Source organism: Musca vetustissima, unplaced genomic scaffold (genome assembly GCF_032173495.1).
Source record: "Musca vetustissima isolate MV318-11 ecotype Yass unplaced genomic scaffold, APGP_CSIRO_Mvet_v1 utg30349, whole genome shotgun sequence".
Taxonomy (NCBI): Eukaryota; Metazoa; Arthropoda; class Insecta; order Diptera; family Muscidae; genus Musca; species Musca vetustissima.
Window position 1 is genome coordinate 9,015 of NW_026880282.1, and position 20,715 is coordinate 29,729.

The window sequence follows — 20,715 nt, forward strand, 5'->3', positions numbered from 1 at the left end:
GCCAATAAGTTGACATTCGTACAAATATATCATCATTCTCATATCTATATCATCGACATGACGTTGTTTATTTTGAGATTATCGATGATTGCAGGCGTCCCCCCGACAACGGTGCAAAATGTTGACGCCTCGCTGGCAGATGATGACAAAGTGCCACAATAATGTTAAGTGTTTCGTGGTCAAATGTTCATTCGAATGGCATTCCCATAAATTTAATGTGGGGCAAATTGCTAACATTATTGTCGTTAATATACACAGGACACGGTGGGATATGTAAAAAAAACTTCAATATTTTGGTAATTAAATAAATATTGCTAAAAATGGCAGCAATTGAATAGTGGTGGCCAAGTCAGTACGAAGTAAATTCATAATTAATTACGTACTGGAACGGCGAATGTGAATACGTATATTATGGGAGTGTTCTTGTGCAAAATTGAGAACTGGAAATATCATAATATTATGACAAATTGCTTACAATAATTTATGTTTTCTAATTACATCCTCTTAAAGTTAATACTATTTTTAATGTGAGGTCAAACTATTTTCTGAGCACACCATTTAATTAAAAACTTGATAAGGAAAATTAGGACTTTTATCAGGACTACTGACTCGGAGAAATTGTTGTTTCAACATGACGATGCCACACAACTCGAGCGAATATGCCTTAATTACAAGAGATATTTCCAGGCCTCATAACTACTCGCCGGGGCCCATTAGACCTTTTTTGAACTATGCTATGCAGACAAACCTTTAATTCTTAAGCACTTAGAAACGAACATTCGTCATGTTATGCCTGAGATACCGTCTAATTTGTGTCAAAAAATGATCGAAAATTATATTAAAATAATCAATGATTGCTTCGCCTGGAGGCCATTTAATTGATGTAGTGATTCTGACGTAATGTAAACGGTAAAACTTTATAATAAGAAAGATATATCATGCTAACAATATTTTAAATGCATTTTATTTATTTACTTTTGAAACCACGAAACGGACAACTCTATATAATTCTTTAAACTTCTCAATGCTAGAAAACTTGCTTAAAAAAATATCCCGACATTTTCCCTACGTCACGGATTACGTTTTTCCGAAAGTTAATGTTCATTGTGTAGGGTATCATGTGATCGGCCAGCTAGACTATACATCTCCGCTTACTGGTTTATTCATAAATTCAAGATTTTGTAAACACATACATATTCACTCAAATCAAAATATTTTCAATGGAAAACATCTAAAAACCTATTTGGTTTTAAAATAATCGTACGCCCATTGAAAATATTTCTTTATATCTATATGATAATTAATATATCGCAATAAATATAAGAATTTATTTGATGCCAACAGTTACAGATAATGAATAAAAACATAGACGGCATGACCATTGCATTCCAACAAATAATTGAACACGGTCGGCATTAGAAAGGGAATCAATTTAATTAATAACGCTATATTATCACCCAATATATTCATGCGGATATATATTTAAGTGTATATAAATGTGAATTAATATTAATTTTTATCTTACCCGAAAGTCTGCCAGATATCAAAACAGGTGACGTTCATCCAAGAAAAAGCAGCCATCAGACAAAAATATATAAAGAATCCTAATAAGAAAAAAATTAAAAATAAATTTAATAAAGGCATTTATTTAAAGTATTCATTCGTGCATTTCGAATGCAATGAGTTTTGAAAATGACTTATATCGTCTTGGCATGTGATTTTTTATTTCAAATGATTTATGGATATTGTTGACTATTGCAAGTAGTTTGTGAAAATCTCCGTTAAAATCGAACAAATCAAATTTGTAAATTTCAATATTTTTTCAAACATTTTTGTTTGTTATAAATGCCGAAATTTTATTCGAAAATCAGTTTTCAAAGTTTCCAGTTGTATTTCAAATCAGATAAATAAATTTAACTATACTTACCAGACGCAAAACAAACTGTATCATTTGGAGTTGGCATCAGCTGGCCTAGAGCTATCCCCAGATATGCTGTAAATAGGCTGCTGACTAGGCAAATTAATATTTTGCCCGGCAAATTTCGGAGGCGTGCAATCGATAAGTAGACCACTAAGGTTGCCGCATAGAATGAACACGATATCAATAGGCCAATGGTGTACAACCTAAAGCGTATCCGATCATTTCCCACAACTTTCGAATCGAAGCAAAGAAATGTGTACAACTAATGTAAGGTTTTTATTCGCATCAAAATTACAAGAAGCCGATAGATAGTTCAGTTGTTTACCTTTTGATCGGCCCACGTTGCATTGCGTATTTTTTCTACGCAGTACTGATTGTTGGTGTAGTGTTTCTTTGTGGACGCCACCAGAAGTGATCCATCTCGTTCGCTTATGGTGTGAGCTTCATCGGCATAAGCCTCTGGATCCAAGCGATATTTTAGACAGTCTAAGCTACGCAGTACGCCAAATACTGAAACAAATAAAGAAATTACAAACAAATTGATGATTTATTTATTTTTGTTATTAGCAACGACATGCTGAATTAAACACCTTTAAAAGCTAAATTCCCAAAAAATGACAATATAATGTGGTCGTTTAACTCTTTATGCTCCATTTTTTGTTGTTTTTGCTTGCCCGTAGAAAACAAATTCTGTTCAGAAATTTAATGAACAAAGTCTGAATTCATATCATCGTTTCATCCGGGCGATTTTCTTGCAGAAAATAAAATCTTAAATTTCGAGAAAAGCCAATGAAATTTTGATTAAATTATTATATTAAGTTATTCTATATTACCCTTTTTAGAAAAAATAGAAATAATAATAACGTTGCCATTCATATAATCGGAATACAAAACGATTTCAATAATATGGACTGTATACTCAATTTGGTATGGTATATGGGCAATATTGCCAATTTTTTAACATAGTTGAAGCGGAGGTTCACCCCTTTATAACTCGAGAATTACTTAAGTATATGAAAAAAGGTGAATAGTTTTGGGTTAATTGATCTGTCGTTGCAAACTGTTCATGATATTGACCTCCAAACTTTATTTTGGTGGAAGCTGTGCCTACTTTAATGTAAAAAAATGTGTAAAAACAGGTTGAGGCGAACCAGTTTTTATGTTCTATATCGATTTGTGATTGAGCCACTCATTTCACGGTCTTCGTGTCAAAGTAAAACTAGAAGCCAACAAAATGAGGACTACGCCCCTTATGTATCATTTTTCAAAATTGTAACTGCATCTACCTTTAAATGATGCTGACATTTTTAAGCTCGATTTTGAGTGTTTTTTTAATTTTACTTCTATCTTTAATACGCAAACAGGAATTTTTAAAAATCGATTATAAAATTATTGTAGTCGCGAATCTGCGTAATTTGATATGTATTTTGTGTATGTAGAGTAACTTCTGGTAATGTGGACCATGCGTCAAATGTGGACCACCCCCCATATCTAAGAAAATGCTTGAAATATGTCAATGCCGCCTTGATAAATGTTTTCCTAATTAGTGAAAACAAACATCAAACTTGGTTTTTAATAAATAATTGCAATGTTGAAAATTTAGTAGGTGAAAATGTAGCTCTGATTGTAAAAGTGTGATTTGAAAATTTTTTAGCACAATAGTCGAACGATTTTGTAAAATAGTCGAACATTTTGTTTTTCTCGAATATAAAAAGGTATTGTGGTTTTCTTGTTTTCTTTAACAAAAATACACGTTTATCTGTAATTACTTTCGGTTATTTTTAAATTTTTATTCATTTCTGAAGCCGATAATTATTTTTAAATAAAGATATTCAATGTCGGGTAATGTGGCCCACTATAAAAAAGTGGGACATTTTCATGAGGACGAGTTCGAAACAAGGGCGCATTTAATATGCGAGGAGGTATTCTATCCTCTGAAAACTCGATATCCGAAATTATACGTGCCTCGGTTGGATAATGAAGCAAGGACCTTCAAAATACCGCAAATGGGGTGGTACCCTTAAATGGGGGCTATTCCAAAACATGGGCCCATATATTTTTGCATTCATTGTTACCCAAGAGTGCAATAAATTGAAATTTATCACAATTAATCCACAACCTACCTTCAACTTACTGATCCTCATTACCCACACATACTGGTCCACATTACCCGCCAAGTTATTTTTATTTGCAGTTTAGAGTTTTTTGAAATATAATGCAATAACATTTTTATGGACAAATATATATAATTTTTGACCTGGAATATAATTAGCCAACAAATCTACCATGCTGTGAAAACAATTTGTTTTTATTTTTTACCGTTGTTACGCCCACAATATCAAAAAAAGAAAATGGTGGTCCACATTACCCGAAGTTACTCTAGTATGCAGAGCTTCAGAGTAATACTCATCCGAAGTTGAGAATTTTGTGCGATCAAATTTCTAAAGAACCTATTTTTCGGGTCAAATTTTTAGATCTGTCAACTGAATGATATGGGTACCCGCGATCAATAAGGTTTTTTACGTTTCGGATGATATAAAATCTTCTTCGTGAAAATCCATCTACTAGAACGGCGGGGACTGGCCTTCCAAAAACACGAAATTTGGCAAAAAATGTTTTTGAAAATATCGTGGATTTATTTGCGTTCTCTGTGGATCATTTCCGCTTCAATAAATGACCTCATACGGATTTTGATCTTTTTCGAAAAGAGAACTTTAAAAACTTCAGCCGAAAGAGAGATGTACCCAATTTATCTCAAAAATGTTGTGAGCTGGCACATCCATGGTTCTTAATGGACCACATTGAAATCGGTATAGATCGATGTATTTTTTTAGGGTGCACACCGAAATCGGATGCGCGTTAATGGCATATGGAGTTTTCGGAAATTATTCGCGTTTTACGAGGTTTTGGGTAGTTCAAAGCAACATGTGGCACATCTTAGCCGTCAAATGAAATTTCGCAAAATATACATGGATTAGAAGATGAACTTCAGTACTTCCTTGAAACCGCATGCGCATCAAATAATTTTGATAATTACGCGATTTAGACGCAATTTAAAATGTATATTTCATAATATAGTTTTATTTTAAGATTTATTTCTACTTACAGAACCCCAAGATTTATCGTAAGGGTCTTGGTACAATCCGCAAGGTGTATACTTATACACATGAAGTGATTATTTTCATATATGACATTTTTTCGGCGAAATTCGGGTAAAATGGAAGAATAACCCCCAACATTTTTTTTTTTCTGAAATTTCTTGTATAAAATTAAAAAATTAATATGATGACATTATTTCTTCGAACCAAAAACAAATATTTTTCCTCAATATCTTGTTTTGTTGTCGGTGTAATTTACAAACCGCTACACGGACTTGTGTGATTTTGATATCATTTGATTAATCATGGTGTTTAGATTATGTAGATATTTTTAAATTATTTTTAGGTGTGTGTATGTCATTAATATAATGAAAATATTGACGTAATCTCCTATATTTTTATTATTTTTCTCATATTTCGCGAAGATGTGCAACTTTTTCGCGATTATTATAATATATTCATATTCTTATTGTACGGAGGAAGATATATATCAACGTTTTTGGTAAATATAATAAACGGCGCAATTTTAAGATTTTTTTCTTATGCCCAAAATTAAAGCCTCGATAACTTTTGCGCGCATCAACCAAAAAATTGATCGCGAACGGTTTCGGAGTCAGAACATTTTTCTCTATATGTGTACCAAAAATCATTGATGTGCCACAAAAACAAAAAAGCTAATTTTTTGAAAATGGAATATTAAAAAATTGGCAATAATGCCCATATATTTTTGTACTCATATATTCATTGAAAAGTGCATAACATAAGATAACATTTTTTTTTAGATGTTTCGTTTGTTGTGTCCGGTCTAAACATTGATAATCAGAAAAATATATATTTTATATTTGAGTATGAGATATAAAATCCAAATCTTTGTTTGCTAGTGGACAACATCTAGATATAGCAGGTCATAAAACAATTGACGTGAAACTAATAAATTTTTATTTAATTTTATATACATAATCGGGAAGTTGTTAAATTTTCTTAAAATTAATTTATCCCATAATTTGCTGTTTAATTTAGCATTTTATTTTTAGCCGCAAAATTTTGCTTTGGCATTTTTTCGGCATTTTGCTATAACCAATTTAGCATTGAAAACCACTTGAGTAGTATTTAAATAAATGTAGCATCAGAGCCCAATAGAAAAACTATGTTTTTACATTGAATTTTATAGGCAAAAGCTTTTCTATACCTTCCTTCATAGGTATACTAAAAATTATATATTCTACGTATCCTTTTAGGAATTGCGTGTAAAACTGCCGGTGTAATGGATTCTTTAAAAGAACGCCAAATGTGCCAATACCGTCGCTCGAAAACAACCGTTATCTCAGATAATTTTTAAAAATTATTTAATTTTAATGGTGTATCTTGTACTCTCATAGCTTCCTGTCAATACTAGAGTCTATTAAAAAACAGTATTTTTTAACAAAATATTTAGGTTTTATATATACTGGGTTAAACAGACATAAAATAAATTAATTTGTTAACTATATTATTATAACAAAAAACTATGTCATATGAGCACCACACCAAAGGTCGCCTAATTCAGCCGGAAACATCGAAATATTGATCATTTTTGGAACGAGCATTTGTTATTATATGGGAAACCAAAATGTCATATTATTACAAATTCGATTGAAAAGTCGAGGTAACATTATATGTGTTGCAAACGGAATAACAATTTTAATATACAAACGTTTTTAAATTTAGCGTTATTTTATGACATTTTTATATATTTTTAGCCTTTTTTAGCTTTATTTTAATGCTGTTTTAGCTGTAAACTTACTTTTGATCTGGCCAAACTGTGCATAACACATAATGGAACGGAAATCCAATAAAATGTCCAAACAAGTGACAATCCTTCAAAATCAAAACAACACCTAATCGGAACAGTATATACCTGAATTTTGGAAGTAAATGAACGCTTTTACGCTTTTTTTTTGGAATACAACTTATACGTCTACACGAGACCATTTTGAGTAATAAATTGGTTCGTTCCGGAACCTGAAAGAATTTGTTACTTCAACATGTTTTGCAAATTTTTACTTGAAACCCGTTCCTGTACATTATTTCTGTAAGAGAGCTCAAACCAAAATGCCGTTCTTTTATAAACTTTTTATTCAAGAGATTTGGCAAAATTATAGTCGTAAATTTGATTTATTTGGAAAATGTAGTATTATTTAATTTGCAGAGAACACTTGAAAAACATGAATGAAAATCTATCGAATCGCATTCTTTGACTTCCATACTATTCCTCTAATTTAGCCATTTCCAGTTAAGAATGTCATATAAACATACAATTGCCATCAACGCTTGCATAAGGATTAGAACAACCATATGGTGCTCCGATTTATAGTCGTTAATGTTAATGCTCACATAGAGTTTTTCGTATTTTTGTTTGCAAACATGAGCAAAAAAAACTTTTATCCGATTCCCCATAGTTTTCCTCATATTTTTTCCAAGAAGAAAAATATAATAGTTTAAATTACAGTCAAGTGCGGTTATAGTGAACTAGTACGGTCCAAGCCAAAAAGCTCGTTAAAGACGAAGTTCGTTATATCAAAACATAGTTACAGTCAGTCACAGTCAAAAGTATCCACTTGGTTTTTTCATTATAAAAATATCATATGATTATCTTAACATAAAATTAATGAAATAACATAGACAATATTTATATAAATTCAATATTTGTTTAATATTACACCACTTCAAGAGATTCGGACATGGCATAATTATACAAGGTAGTCTCATGCAGTCATATGTTTCCAACGAGGCGTACAAAATATTCAACTTCCCCACTATGGCGAAATGTTTTGTACGGTTGCATTACCTAAATACGTCGAGTTCATATCTCATAGCGAGCTTAACAAAATCGAGGAATAACCTTGAGTAATTGTAAAATGTCACCAATTATTTCATATTCATATTTCCTTTATGTTTTGTTTCTTATTTTCATCAAGTGAAAAAACAAAAATACGTTCTGTCATAGTTGATTTTTTTTCTATTTTGAAAATTCGTATGTCTACGTATTTCGGTAACATCCATATGAATACATACTTTTGTGGTGAAAAACGTCGAATTTTAGGTAGGGCTGTGATAACATTCAGTTTTCAAAATTTTAATGAAAAAACTTCCTTCGAAATGTACGCAGTGGCAAACACTGCTAGATTATTTATATTTATTAATATTTTTAAGTTCCCTGCCTCTAAAACCTAAAACATATATATATAAATATAAATAAAATTCTCATGCAGTTTATGTCGTTGGTCAGCTAAGTACATCGCTTTGTTACAAGAGACATTTGTGTATGAAAGGTTTTTTGTATAGAAGCAATTGCTTCTGGGGAGAATATCCCAAAAAAAAACTAAGGGAACTGATGAGGATCAGTGGCGTGATCCGAAACTATAGTCTTCCCTGCCTTACCCCTCGGCAAACAATGCCATACATTCCCCACTAATAAATAGTTGTTTTTTATAAAAACAAGAAACTGGGATTCAGCCTGACTATTTTGCAAAAACAAAATACAAATGGTATCCCAAATAAACCGCCAACACTACTGAATATATAATATTCACATCTTGAGAACAATGTGCGGCGTAAGAAAATATAATAAAATTTGTTAAAAATATGCCAGCCAACATACATACAATTTTATGGAATTTATTTTTTTGTTTTATTTAAATTTATATATGTTACAACGTTACCTATTGTCCGACGGGGCGTACAAAAATGTTCAACTTCCCCACTATGGCAAAATGTTGTGTACTGCCGTATTAGCCAAATACGTCGAATCCTCATCTTCAATAATACAAATCTCAAAACAAAATTGAAAATTTATTAAATTAATTTAACCATTTTATGTTTCCATTCGAAAATTTTATATTCCCTGAATGTTTTGTTTTTATTTGCAACCAAAGAAAAATTTAAAAAATACGTTCTGTCAAAGTTGAAATTGTTCAACTTTAAATTTTGTACGTTCGACGTATTTCGGTAACATTCATATAAATACTTTTGTGATGAAAAACGTCGAAGGAGCTAGTTGAATTCTATTCCGTGTTACCCTGCGTATTTGGGTAATACGGACGTCAAACAAACTCTATAAAGGTGAGAAAGTGATTATTTTTGTACGGAGCGCAATAAATTATGTACGACACTTAATAATACAAATTCAAGAAAACTACATTCATAGAGGCGGACGGAAAGGAAACCTAGTAAACATATTTTATGTCATGTTTGGAAATCTGTCCATAAAACTCAGTTACTCATAAAATCGAGGAGATTATGTTAGACTATATTGGAATCGGATCATTGGTGCTCGTCACAGTCCTCGGCGGAGGTTAAATACGCCATTGGAAAGATTTTATACGGTCAACACAATTTCCATAATTTGGCCGGGGATTTATGTCCTTTATTAAATACATGTGTTCTACTTTTGTGGTGAAAAACGTCGAACGAGCTAGTTGAATTTTAGGTAAGGCTGTGATGCATACACTTTATTAAATACACCTTGGTAAGGCTGTTACAAATTAAAAAGGGTTGCCATTGTAAATTTCTCAAATTAGACTACCTTCCATAATTATGAGATTCGGATTAGGATTTCTCGAAACCCTTGAATTTTAGGTATATAATGTTTTTGGCATACTACTGATATTAATGTGAGGGATATTTTTGTTTATTATGTCAACTCACAATAGAATTGCTGAAGGGTTCTCTTCGGCCCCCTTACCTGTAAAAAATGTTCGCCATGAAGTTTTACTATGAGTCTCAGAATATACCTGTATATGTTTGATACGTTGGCCTACAACCTCCCAAGCCCAGTCGATCACGGATGCCAATAAAACCAATCGCCAATAAAACCAATGAGATAGAATAATAATCACTTGCGTTTTATTGCTTTGCTATGTCTTCTCTTGTCATTATATTTTCACCAACACGGCACTTACACCATTGACTGCTTGGGAGCTCTCGTTGTCGTTCGCTCCCCCCGCTCCATTGAGTTAATAAATTGATCGGCATCATCCTTGGCGAGGAGTAAAGCAAGTCCCTCGCAAGTCCCAAGACCAAATCTAGAAAATCAGTCTTAACACCAAAAATCTTAAAAATAGGAAAACTTATTTTAGGGTTAAAACTGATCTTATTCTGAGTTTATACAATTTCTTCTCACTAGATGTCATTTCAGAACGATGGTACCAACGACAAAATTCTCCATCGAAGTTTAGTATAAGTCACTGAACAGTAATCCGTATATATAATTTATATACGAAATATGTAGATGTCAACTTGGGACAAAAAATCTCTAACTTAAATATTGTGATATATAATTTATGGGGTCTCCGGTGAATATTTGGAAGTGTTGAAAACGGAATGACAAATTTAATTTACACTCTACCCCAACCTATGGTGGAGGGTATAAAAAGTACTGATGAAACCTTATTGGTTGACAATGTACAACATAACAAATTCGTATATGCGCGATATAATCTAAACTATGCTCTTAGCAAATTTATATACAACTGCGTCTTTGGCCAGAACTAAACCTAATTATAAATTTTTATGACGATAGAATCACTTTCTGAGTCGATTTACGCATGTCCGTCTGTCCATGTTAAATTGTAAAGTACAGGTCGCATTTCTGATCCGAATTGGATGAAATTTGCCATAGGTCACTTAATTGGCCCAAGGACGAACCCTTTTGAAATTGAGAAAAATCCGTTCAGATTTAGATATAGCTCCCATATATATTTTCGTCCGATTTAATGTAAATGGTGCACCAAAGTCCCTATATTTCTTTCGATTTGCACGAAATTTGGCATAGCGTACTGAATTAGGTCTAGAATGATGTGTGTTAGATTTCCTGAAAATCGGTCCAGATTTAGATATAGCTCCCATATATATTTTTGTCCGATTTAATGTAAATGGTGTACCAAAGTCCCTATATATCTTTCGATTTGCACGAAATTTGGCATAGCGTAATGAATTAGGTCTAGAATGATGTGTGTTGAGTTTCCTGAATATCGGTCCAGATTTAGATATAGCTCATATATATATATATATATATATATATTTTCGTCCGATTTAATGTAAATGGTGTATTAAAATCCCTATATATATATTTATATCGATTTGCACGAAATTTGGCATAACGTAATGAATTAGGTCTAGAATGATGTGTGTTGAGTGTCATGAAAATCGGTTAGAATTTAGATATAGCTCCTATATATCTTTTTTCCGATTTTATGTAAATTGTGCACTAAAGACGCAAAGTTTGTCCAATTGTCACACAATATTGTACAATGAACTGTAGTTAATATAAGTTAATCTCCTGCAAGTCTCATTGAAATCTGTTCCCTATATATATATATATTTATATATAGCAACTCTATATCTGACCAAATGAAAAATTTAGTATAGGTTGCAGAATTACATGTTTATGGATCCATTTTCATGTTTATGGTCCTTCAACGTCTGTTAGGATTCATCTGTTGAATATATCCAAAGTGGTGAAGGGTATGATATAGTCGGCCCCGTCCGACTTTACTGCTTTCCTTACTGGTTTTAAATTACAAAATAATAGTATATATCTGCAAGAAAGAGAATATATTTAAAAGAAAAAAATATCAAGTAGATCATCGAAAAGGTTTATGTCAGTGAAGCTCAAAATACTTGCATTGGTATTCGCACGTTACTCTCTGATGTAGTCGTAAAATCTGGTAAAAATGTGTGTCCGAAATAAAGAACCGAAAGAAAAACTCTTGAAAATAAAGCATTCGAATAGCATACAAGATATCAAAGCATGTGTAAAATGGTGCCATCAGAATAATATTGAAATCGATCGTTACAGACAACTTGAAGAAGTAGCTATAGGCCAAATCATTGTAGTTCCACAAACTACAATGATTTCGTAAAAAAACTAATATTTTCAATGAAATAACAACTGAAATTTTTATTTTTATTTGTATAAAGTAAAAATGAGTATTTATAAATAAATTAAAATAAATTTCAGTGAGAAAATACGTCACTCGATATAACAGTACGTTTACATTTAATCGGATTTCGTTAAACCAGTGGGTTTCAATTGTCAATTCCTTTGCATATTTGTCAAATAATTCCTCATGAAGTAGGTTAACCCGGTAAAAAGTTCTAATGTATATGCCGTTTAACAATATTTTGATTTAACGATAGGCTGACAATATATAAACCGTTGTATCGAGATTCTATTGTACTTTTTGAATTGAAAAATGCTATGGTACTAAATTTCTCATCCCAGTTGAATACTACATTGAAAATGAATCGCAGTTGCAATTTTAAACCTAAAATCGAAATTTTATATTATCGTGCGATTATTTTGTTGACAAGCTGTATCGAGATTTGTTAACACACTCAGACAACAAATAAACATGAATGCTATTAAGTGGTGTGAAGTGGCAGACAGATTGTTTTAATTATGTATGTATGTGTGTGATCGAGCAGATTTTTAGCGGAGAAGAGAATAATATACATAATCAATAATTCGTATACAATATGTTGTATATCATGGTACAATTATAAAAGGTAACAGCAAATCCCAGCTGATTTGATTCCAACGTAATACTAGTGTCAATATGAATTTAACAAAATAAGTTTTTAAAAATCGCCCAACATGAAAATTGGAAACGCATACAATTTGAAATTGTTCTTTATTAATATGCTCCCGTATTCAATTTACTCAATCTGCCTGCTGGGAAAGTTTCAGAAAGCAAATCTTTCTTGAAGTAATAACTCGCTATTCCCAGCATTTTCATATGTGTTACACATATATATGGCAATGGCTCAATTAAAGGAAAGATGTGGAAGCGATAGAAATATAAATTTGATAGATTTTCATTCATGTTTTTCAATTTTTATTTTGAGAATTCGAAAATATTTCATTTTCAAAATAAAAATAATTTGATGATAATTTGTTTGTTTGTTTACATTTTTCTGTCAAATGAGTTGACACTAGTAGAACTTCCAAAAACAAATTTCCATGTGGTTGTTGTATCGTTTTTTGTACAACAACACTTGCTGTTACCTTTTATTATTATACCATGGTTGTATATGTACCATACGAAATGGTTTTACACACAGTATAACCGAATAATTTGTTTACAGAAATGTATTGTCCGTCCAATGGCAAACAATCTACAGATTGTATTAAATATTCGCGACATTGGGGTATACAAAATAAATAATACAAGTAAAAGTTATTCAATTCCTAACATTCCAGATATGATGGAGGATATACATCACTAGAGTAAGTCCCTATTTAGAATTAATTTGATGTTAAATATTGTGAAGTGATTACATTGGCAACACATACATATACAGTGGTGGTCACAGAATTAAAACATTTACTGTGGTAAACATTTTTTGATCAGCCCTCGAATCGTTTGAAGTATTTTTGAAAATTTTTTAATTCAGAACACTTCGATATACTGTACTGTACTTAAGAGATTTAGTGTGAAAATGGAAAATCATTGCATGCAATTTTTCCATAAATAACGGTTTTTATGAAAATACATCGACTTTGAAATGGCCATATAATTAAAACATTGTGTGATTTTTTACTTTACTGTATTTTTTGAAAATATTTTTAAAAAAGCTCTTTAATTTAGTTAAATTATGTAAACTAAGCATCGATAAAGTCATTTACTGATAAAATTTTTTGAAAAAATCTGTAAAATCTATCAAAATCGCCAAAAAAAATTGTACAGTACACCTTACATTCAGAGAATAACCCTTATTATAGAAAATAAAGTTCCGAATGCACCAGAAATTGCTAGAATTAGTAGAAAACTATAAATAATTCTCAGAATAAATAAATATTTGAAATAAAAACTGAAAAAATGGGAATTAACCTAAAAGAACGACTCAATTTCTATAGCCTTTATTGAAGAAGGCCGGAATATTTTTGCAGTATGTGAGGAAATATCGATTGATATTGGCATTTATTATATCAAATCGATTGTTCGAGTAGTACAGAATATATTTTATCAAAAAATATATCAGTCACAACAGAACGAACAGAGATCAAACACCTATGTTGACGAGAAAACGCTTCTGGTACACAGCAGCATGTTAGATGGTTAACTCTTGACCCTTAAAATCTATTGAACATGACAATATTTTTCCATAATAATATTTTTTGAATAGTATAATGTCCATTTAATTTATTTTAGCCTAAAAGAAGAAAAAATTTTCAATTTGACAAATATTTAAAGTCTTGTGTTGAGCATCAAAAATACTGCTGTGTGCCAGAAACTTTTACTCGCCAACATAGGCGTTGATCTCTGTTCGTTTCGTTGTGACTTATATATTGTTTGATAAAATATATTCTGTACTACTCGAACAATCGATTTGATATAATAAATTCCAATATCAATCGATATTTTCTCACATACTGCAAAAATATTCCTGCCTTCTTCAATAAAGACTATCGAAGTTGAATCGTTCCTTTAAGTTAATTGCCATTTTTTGAGTTATTATTTCAATTTCTTGCGCATTCGAAACTTTATTTTCTATAATAAAGGTGATTTTCTGAATGTTAGGTGTACTGTACAAAATTTTTGGCAATTTTGGTAAATTTTACAAATTCTTTCATAATTTGTTTTCTGTAAATGATTTTATCGATGCTTTATTTGCATAACTTACCTAAATTTAAGTGATTTTTTAAAAATATGTTCAAAAAAATGCAGTAAAGTAAAAAATTACACAGTGTTTTAATTATATGGCCACTTCAAAGTCGATGTATTTTCATAAAAACCGTTATTTATGGAAAATTTGCATGCAATAATTTTCTATTATCACACTAAATCTCTTAAGTGCAGTATATCGAAGTGTTCTGAATTAAAAAAAATTAAAAAATACTTCAAATGAATCGAGGGCTGATCAAAAAATGTTTACCACAATAAATGTTTTAATTGCGTGACCACCACTGTATGTTTACAATATGATATGGATATAAGTAATCATTAGCCCACTTGTTGGTGCAAATAAATATCAAAAATGTTGTTGTAATTAAGAACCAAAAAATTAAAAAACAAAATTATAAATGAAATTCTCCGAATTTTGAAGAGCTTGTTTGGCCATACTTTTTTTTAAAAAACACTTAGGTGCAAAAAATTACACACATAACTAACGGTAAATGTCGGAAATTGCAATAAAAGGCGAATAGTCCATTTTTATTTTTAAGAGAACATGCATTTTGCTTCGTCTTCTCTTGTATATAAAGACATTATTTTCAATTAATAGCGATAACCATTATAAATTAATTATTCAATAAAATATCTCGTATATTTGCATAAATGAGAATATAAAAAGACTAATTTAAAATACTAAAAATCATCGAACTTCAGCAAAAGATACACGGACGTATATGAATAGGGTCAAAAATATTATTTCGATAAGTAATTTTAGATCCAATAAAAGTTTTTCGTGTATTTGACTAGATAAATAATAATCGATCATCGCTATAAATGTCATCCTTGACCGAACCTCGATTTTCTTAAAAAAAAATTGTCACAATCGCTCCATAACTGCAACCTGTAGGCTAGTTGACTAATTGTTCTAACAGTAAACTTAACTATGGATATAGGAGTAATACTTCGAGGTGAATCAAACGCACGTCGATGTGCTATACGCAAACATTGGCTGATTTATTTTTAATTCCAAAACTATTTAAACAGAATTTAAGTTATGTTGGCGACCTAATATTATTGAATTCTAATAGCTTAATGAGAAACTTGATATAGTTGATAATATAGATTATAAATATTAATGGCTTGCCAAAAATTTGTCTCAAAAATAAAACCGGTTATATTTTTTAAGTATTTGTCCATCCATAATTCGTTATCTGCTTTAATACATCCTTTACCACGTAATATAAAATAAAGCTGAAAAGCTTCATCTGACTTCGATTTATGGCTAATTAGTTAGTGTATATACACTTTGATACAAAAATATGAGTGATCGAAACCTTATTCCCTAGTGTCTTTATGCCAAAGCCTGCAAAATACTTCCTAAAATAACATACTCGTACTTATAAACCAATAAATATATTCTGCACATATCATAGGCTGAGTGTTTATTTTTTCGGCAATGCTGACAGAAACTTTCTAACTGGTTTCGAAAATATTTAAATTTAATTCAGACTTGTTAATTACTAATCTTATCTTATACTGTTTTTATTTATTTATTTGTTTATTTATTATTATTATTATTTTTTTCTTTTTTTGAAGAAAAACCAATTCTTAAGCAAAAAAGGAGGTATCACGAACGGTCATACACATGTGTTTTCCTACCGATCATGGTTAGGATGAGAAAAATATGTCAATTAGAAAACAATTAATTACATATTTATTTATCCACTTTTCTATTTAATTTTAGTATTTTGCGGAAAATGGACAACATTGGTGCATGGAAATGGGTATACCAGATGTAAAAAAGGCTCATTAGTTCTGCCATATTTACATATATTTTTCGCAATTCATTCATGAGTAGATAATTGGTCTGCTCCAGTACTTTTTTAGTTGTAAATCTAGTAAAAGGGAAACATTTCAAAATTGCTCTCAGAGTGCAAAATAATTTGAAAAGTTCGGGAACGCAAATCTAGTAAATATGCCAAATTTAGATGGCAATACTTCAAAATCAACATAACAGCCAATCAGAAGTAGGCATTCCTTTTTACCATTTTTACTCGACCAAATTTCTTGATTAAAAAGTTTACAAAGAGAACGCCATTTTGTTTTGTGCTCTCTTAAATTTGAGTCAATGTTTTACCAGTTTTGTGGGTTGAGGAACGGTTTTCGAGTAAAAAGATGCAAAACATGTAAAATGAGTAGATTCTTTAAGGTTCTGGAACGGAACTAATATGTTTTTCGAGAATTTTGTTTTCCTTAAGGATTGAATTCCTTTCGGATGTTCATGATAGGGCTTATTATGCCCTCCAATGTATACATACATATATGTTTGAAACATAAACCAGGAAACGACATAAACCCATAGTTACTTCTTACAAAATGCATTGAATCACTTTCAGAGTGGATTTCTGTTGATACAAAATTGTAAACAAAGTACAGGTCGCATTTGTGATGCGAATTGGATGAAATCTGATACAGGCCATTTATCCTATTAAAATTGGTTATGAATTTTATATTGCTCCCATATATGCTTTCGTCAAATTTTTCAGTGGAACACCTATGTCCCAAATGATACACCAAACTCCCAATGGTTTTTTTCCAATTAGGACGAAATTTTGTATAGCGTAGCGTTAAGTTTTTTGAAATCGTTTCTGACCTACAATTAAAGGTCCCATACATATTTTCGTTTGAGTTTGTGTAAATGATGCACAGAAAACCCCCCTACCATTGTGTGATTGCGATGAAATTTTGCTTAGTGTATTTAATTGTCCTATATTAATCGGTACATATTTAAATATAGCTCCCATATATATATATATTCGACCGATTTTATCTAAATGATGTACTAAATACCGAAAGTTTGTCCGATTGTCATGATATTTTGCACATCGTAACTAATTATATCGAGTGAATTTAAACGTGCTCTAAGTTGCAATAAAAAGGAAAGCCAAAAATATGCTACATCCTTACCATTATACGACTCGTTTCGCCGATGGTTAAGCAGATTATCAGGCATAAGGCCTCACTCTGTTAAACGATTTTTGTTTATTCATGATCCTACAGAAATCTTCCATAAATAAGTCTTATTAAATTATTTTTTTCACTCAACGTTTAGTTGGTATTTTTCCAACTTCTTCAGGAGTGTTTTATTAGAAAATCCTAACGACAAGAAATACATTTTTGATGTTATTATACATCTTGTGATCTGGGATTAATATTCTACTTACAGCTATTTCTTCATTATATTTCCCATTGTATTATTCTAATAAAATAAAAAAATAGTGCAGCAAAAAAACTTAACCCTATATCACAGAACTGTATGTTTATATTATTGCAACGTTCCCAACGTTTCGTTAGAAAAAGACCAATAAGTTTTCTTAAGGTTCACAATGAAACTACTTCTAGAGTTACTTCTGTGTAGTATCACGGGATCGACTCATATAAAAGCATTTGCTTACTAGTTAGTATATATACGAGAAAAAACCTATTGTCATTAGTTTCTGAAAAAAAGGGAATCTCCTAAAAACAAAGACGTTCGAATTGATTCGACCATTGCATAATAAAAAAAGTTAGATCAAGTTTATGATATTATGAAAAACAGAACTCTACTGTAATGTGTTATTATGTCATATTTACTTGTAAACAACTAAATTGTATCTAGTTGTCGAAAACGTTTGCATCCTAGTAGCGATGACAAGTTATTCCCTATTTTACAACATTTCCATCATATACAAGCTAGTGGGGTTCGGTCTAAACATGTTGTATAGAAACGATGTTTTTTAATTTGTTTTGCCAGAAGATGTTTCGGAACTAACGAACACAATATTTTCATATGTGTTGATCTGCTCACGTTAAGCGATGGCTCATGTGGTGTTTGTTTTGGTCTCTAGAGTAAACAAATAATCTGAACGATAAACAATTATTACCAAGCATTCTTTTCAATTCGTTGTTAAATCATTTTTAAGAATACAATTTATAGAATTGTTTTCTTATAATTTTGGCAACAAAAAATTATAACAAAGAAAATAATAAGGGACAAAATGAAAAGTTGACGTTGTTTCTACTCACCTGGTGGTTTACTGAAGTTTCCACTGATATCAAGACTTTCAAAACTGTGAAACGTTGTATCCGACTCATCTCGTTTGCAGTACGATGTTGCATTGCCCTTGGTGAACATTTCGCCGTCATTGCAACAACGTCTGATGCAGGGCATTCGTCGACACGCAGATGATATATCGTCGCAGGTTCGAACCAAAAACTCTTGCTCGGTTTCATAGGGGACGTTGTCGATGGCCTCAACACAATACTGAGACGGGCCAAATTTTTTATTCAACGTCCGAAGGTGTATGCTTCCGTTACTGATCGTAAACTTATATTGTGTGAGTTTATATTCGACAAGCACCTTGTTCCGGGGACATTCAATGGCGTTGTCATTGAAAACAACTGCCGTTTGGAAAAATTCCTGATACAGTTGGAAGTTCGGAGCATCTGAACTCTGCACGCATTTACGTTGGCCGCCATCGTAAATGAAATTGTTGGGGCAGCATTTCTGGGCAAATGTTATGGGTCGCCATTTCGGGTCCTCTTGCGGGCATGACACGGTCACCAGTTCATCCTGCACACCCATCACGCAGGCATCTGAGGCGATCTCCACTTCGTCATTCCTTGCAAATCGGTTAAGGATCTGATTATCACATTCGGGAATACTGGAATTTGTCATATGGTCCTCGGCCAATCGAATTCCCAGGCCGTAAACGGGAGAAGAATTTTCGAAAAGAAAACTGCCTTCTTTTGGGCCCGCCGGCGATTGTGTTGCGTTTGTATCGTATGCCTGGGGAAGACATACATATTTCGGGGATTCTTGCACATCAGCTGTGATCCGCGCCAACTTCCAGTCGGCACTTGGACAGCATAGAGGCACAGTTGTGAGATCGAAGGCATCAGTGACTGTTACGGCTATCGTCGTTCGTTTGCCAGCAATGAGTAATGCACAGATTATTGGGAAAATCATTGATCGTAGAAAGTAATTTTCTTTTGCAGTAGATGACGGACTCTTATGCAGATTTCGATTTCGGTGGCATACAAACTTCCACAAAATATAAGATAGCCCGTGACGTATCTGTGATTGTGGTGGCATCAATACCATTTAACATTTTTCACACCGCTGCCACCCATTAATTCTAACAAAACCGAGTACTGGACAGTGACGAAATTCTCTAAGCTGTCCGATAGATAAGACACGATCACGGCCACAATGCGAAACTGATCGTGGAGCAGTAATGTTGTTGGTATTTTCAATCAACCAGCTATGGATACGAAAGTGTAATCTTATCAATGTGGCATAACACAAAATATTGATTCTTTTCGCGAGTATTTTAGCTGGGGTTTCGTTTGCCGTCTTTTCTAATCGAAATTTACGCATGGACTCGATAAGTATTTTCTATAGAAATAGAAATTTTATAAAAATAAACAAATTGCCGATTATTGATGGCAATGATGGCAAACAATTGGTCTCCTTCTGTCTGGATATAAACAAAAGTAAACACGCGCGCTGCACTTCGCCTTTACGCTAAAAGCTCGTCCGTTTGGTTAAAGTTCTCGCAAGCAACTGACTGAAAAGTGTTTTCGCCGATATGGAGAAGTGCTAAGTGGCCAACAAAATACTCACGTCCCAGTAGCCATAAGGCGTGTGTTTATGAATGAATAACATATACGGTCGGCGTGAGCGTATGAAAACTGTTGGCGGTGTTGTTGCTGCTTACTGGTAGTAGTTCAGCAGCAATGTATGAACAAATAACACCTTTTCGCCAACTATTCTCAATTTATAAAGAACAGCATTTGCGATAAGTACACCACTCAGGAATATTGTAGTCACTATCGTTAATGTTTCTGAGAGAGTGATGGTGGCATTTGGTGCTAAAATTTTGCAGAAGAGTGAATGAAATTGTCCCATTGGAGAAAATTAATCGCTCTTGTGTATTTCAAGGATTCGTATTTATTTATCCATGGAATTTTAATCTTGTACATGGGAATTTATGTTCTC

General features: G+C 32.1%; 1 protein-coding gene across 1 annotated transcript; it reads right to left on the reverse strand.

Annotated features, from left to right (window-relative positions):
- Positions 1–1,513: 1,513 nt before the first annotated feature.
- On the reverse strand, positions 1,514–19,683 carry LOC133325812 (uncharacterized). Its single transcript, XM_061534532.1, has 4 exons — positions 18,741–19,683; positions 2,247–2,431; positions 1,928–2,183; positions 1,514–1,604 (listed from the first exon to the last, which is right to left on the reverse strand). The coding sequence occupies exons 1-4, from the start codon at positions 19,681–19,683 to the stop codon at positions 1,522–1,524; spliced, it is 1,467 nt and encodes a 488-aa protein (XP_061390516.1). The 3' UTR covers positions 1,514–1,521.
- Positions 19,684–20,715: the final 1,032 nt, after the last annotated feature.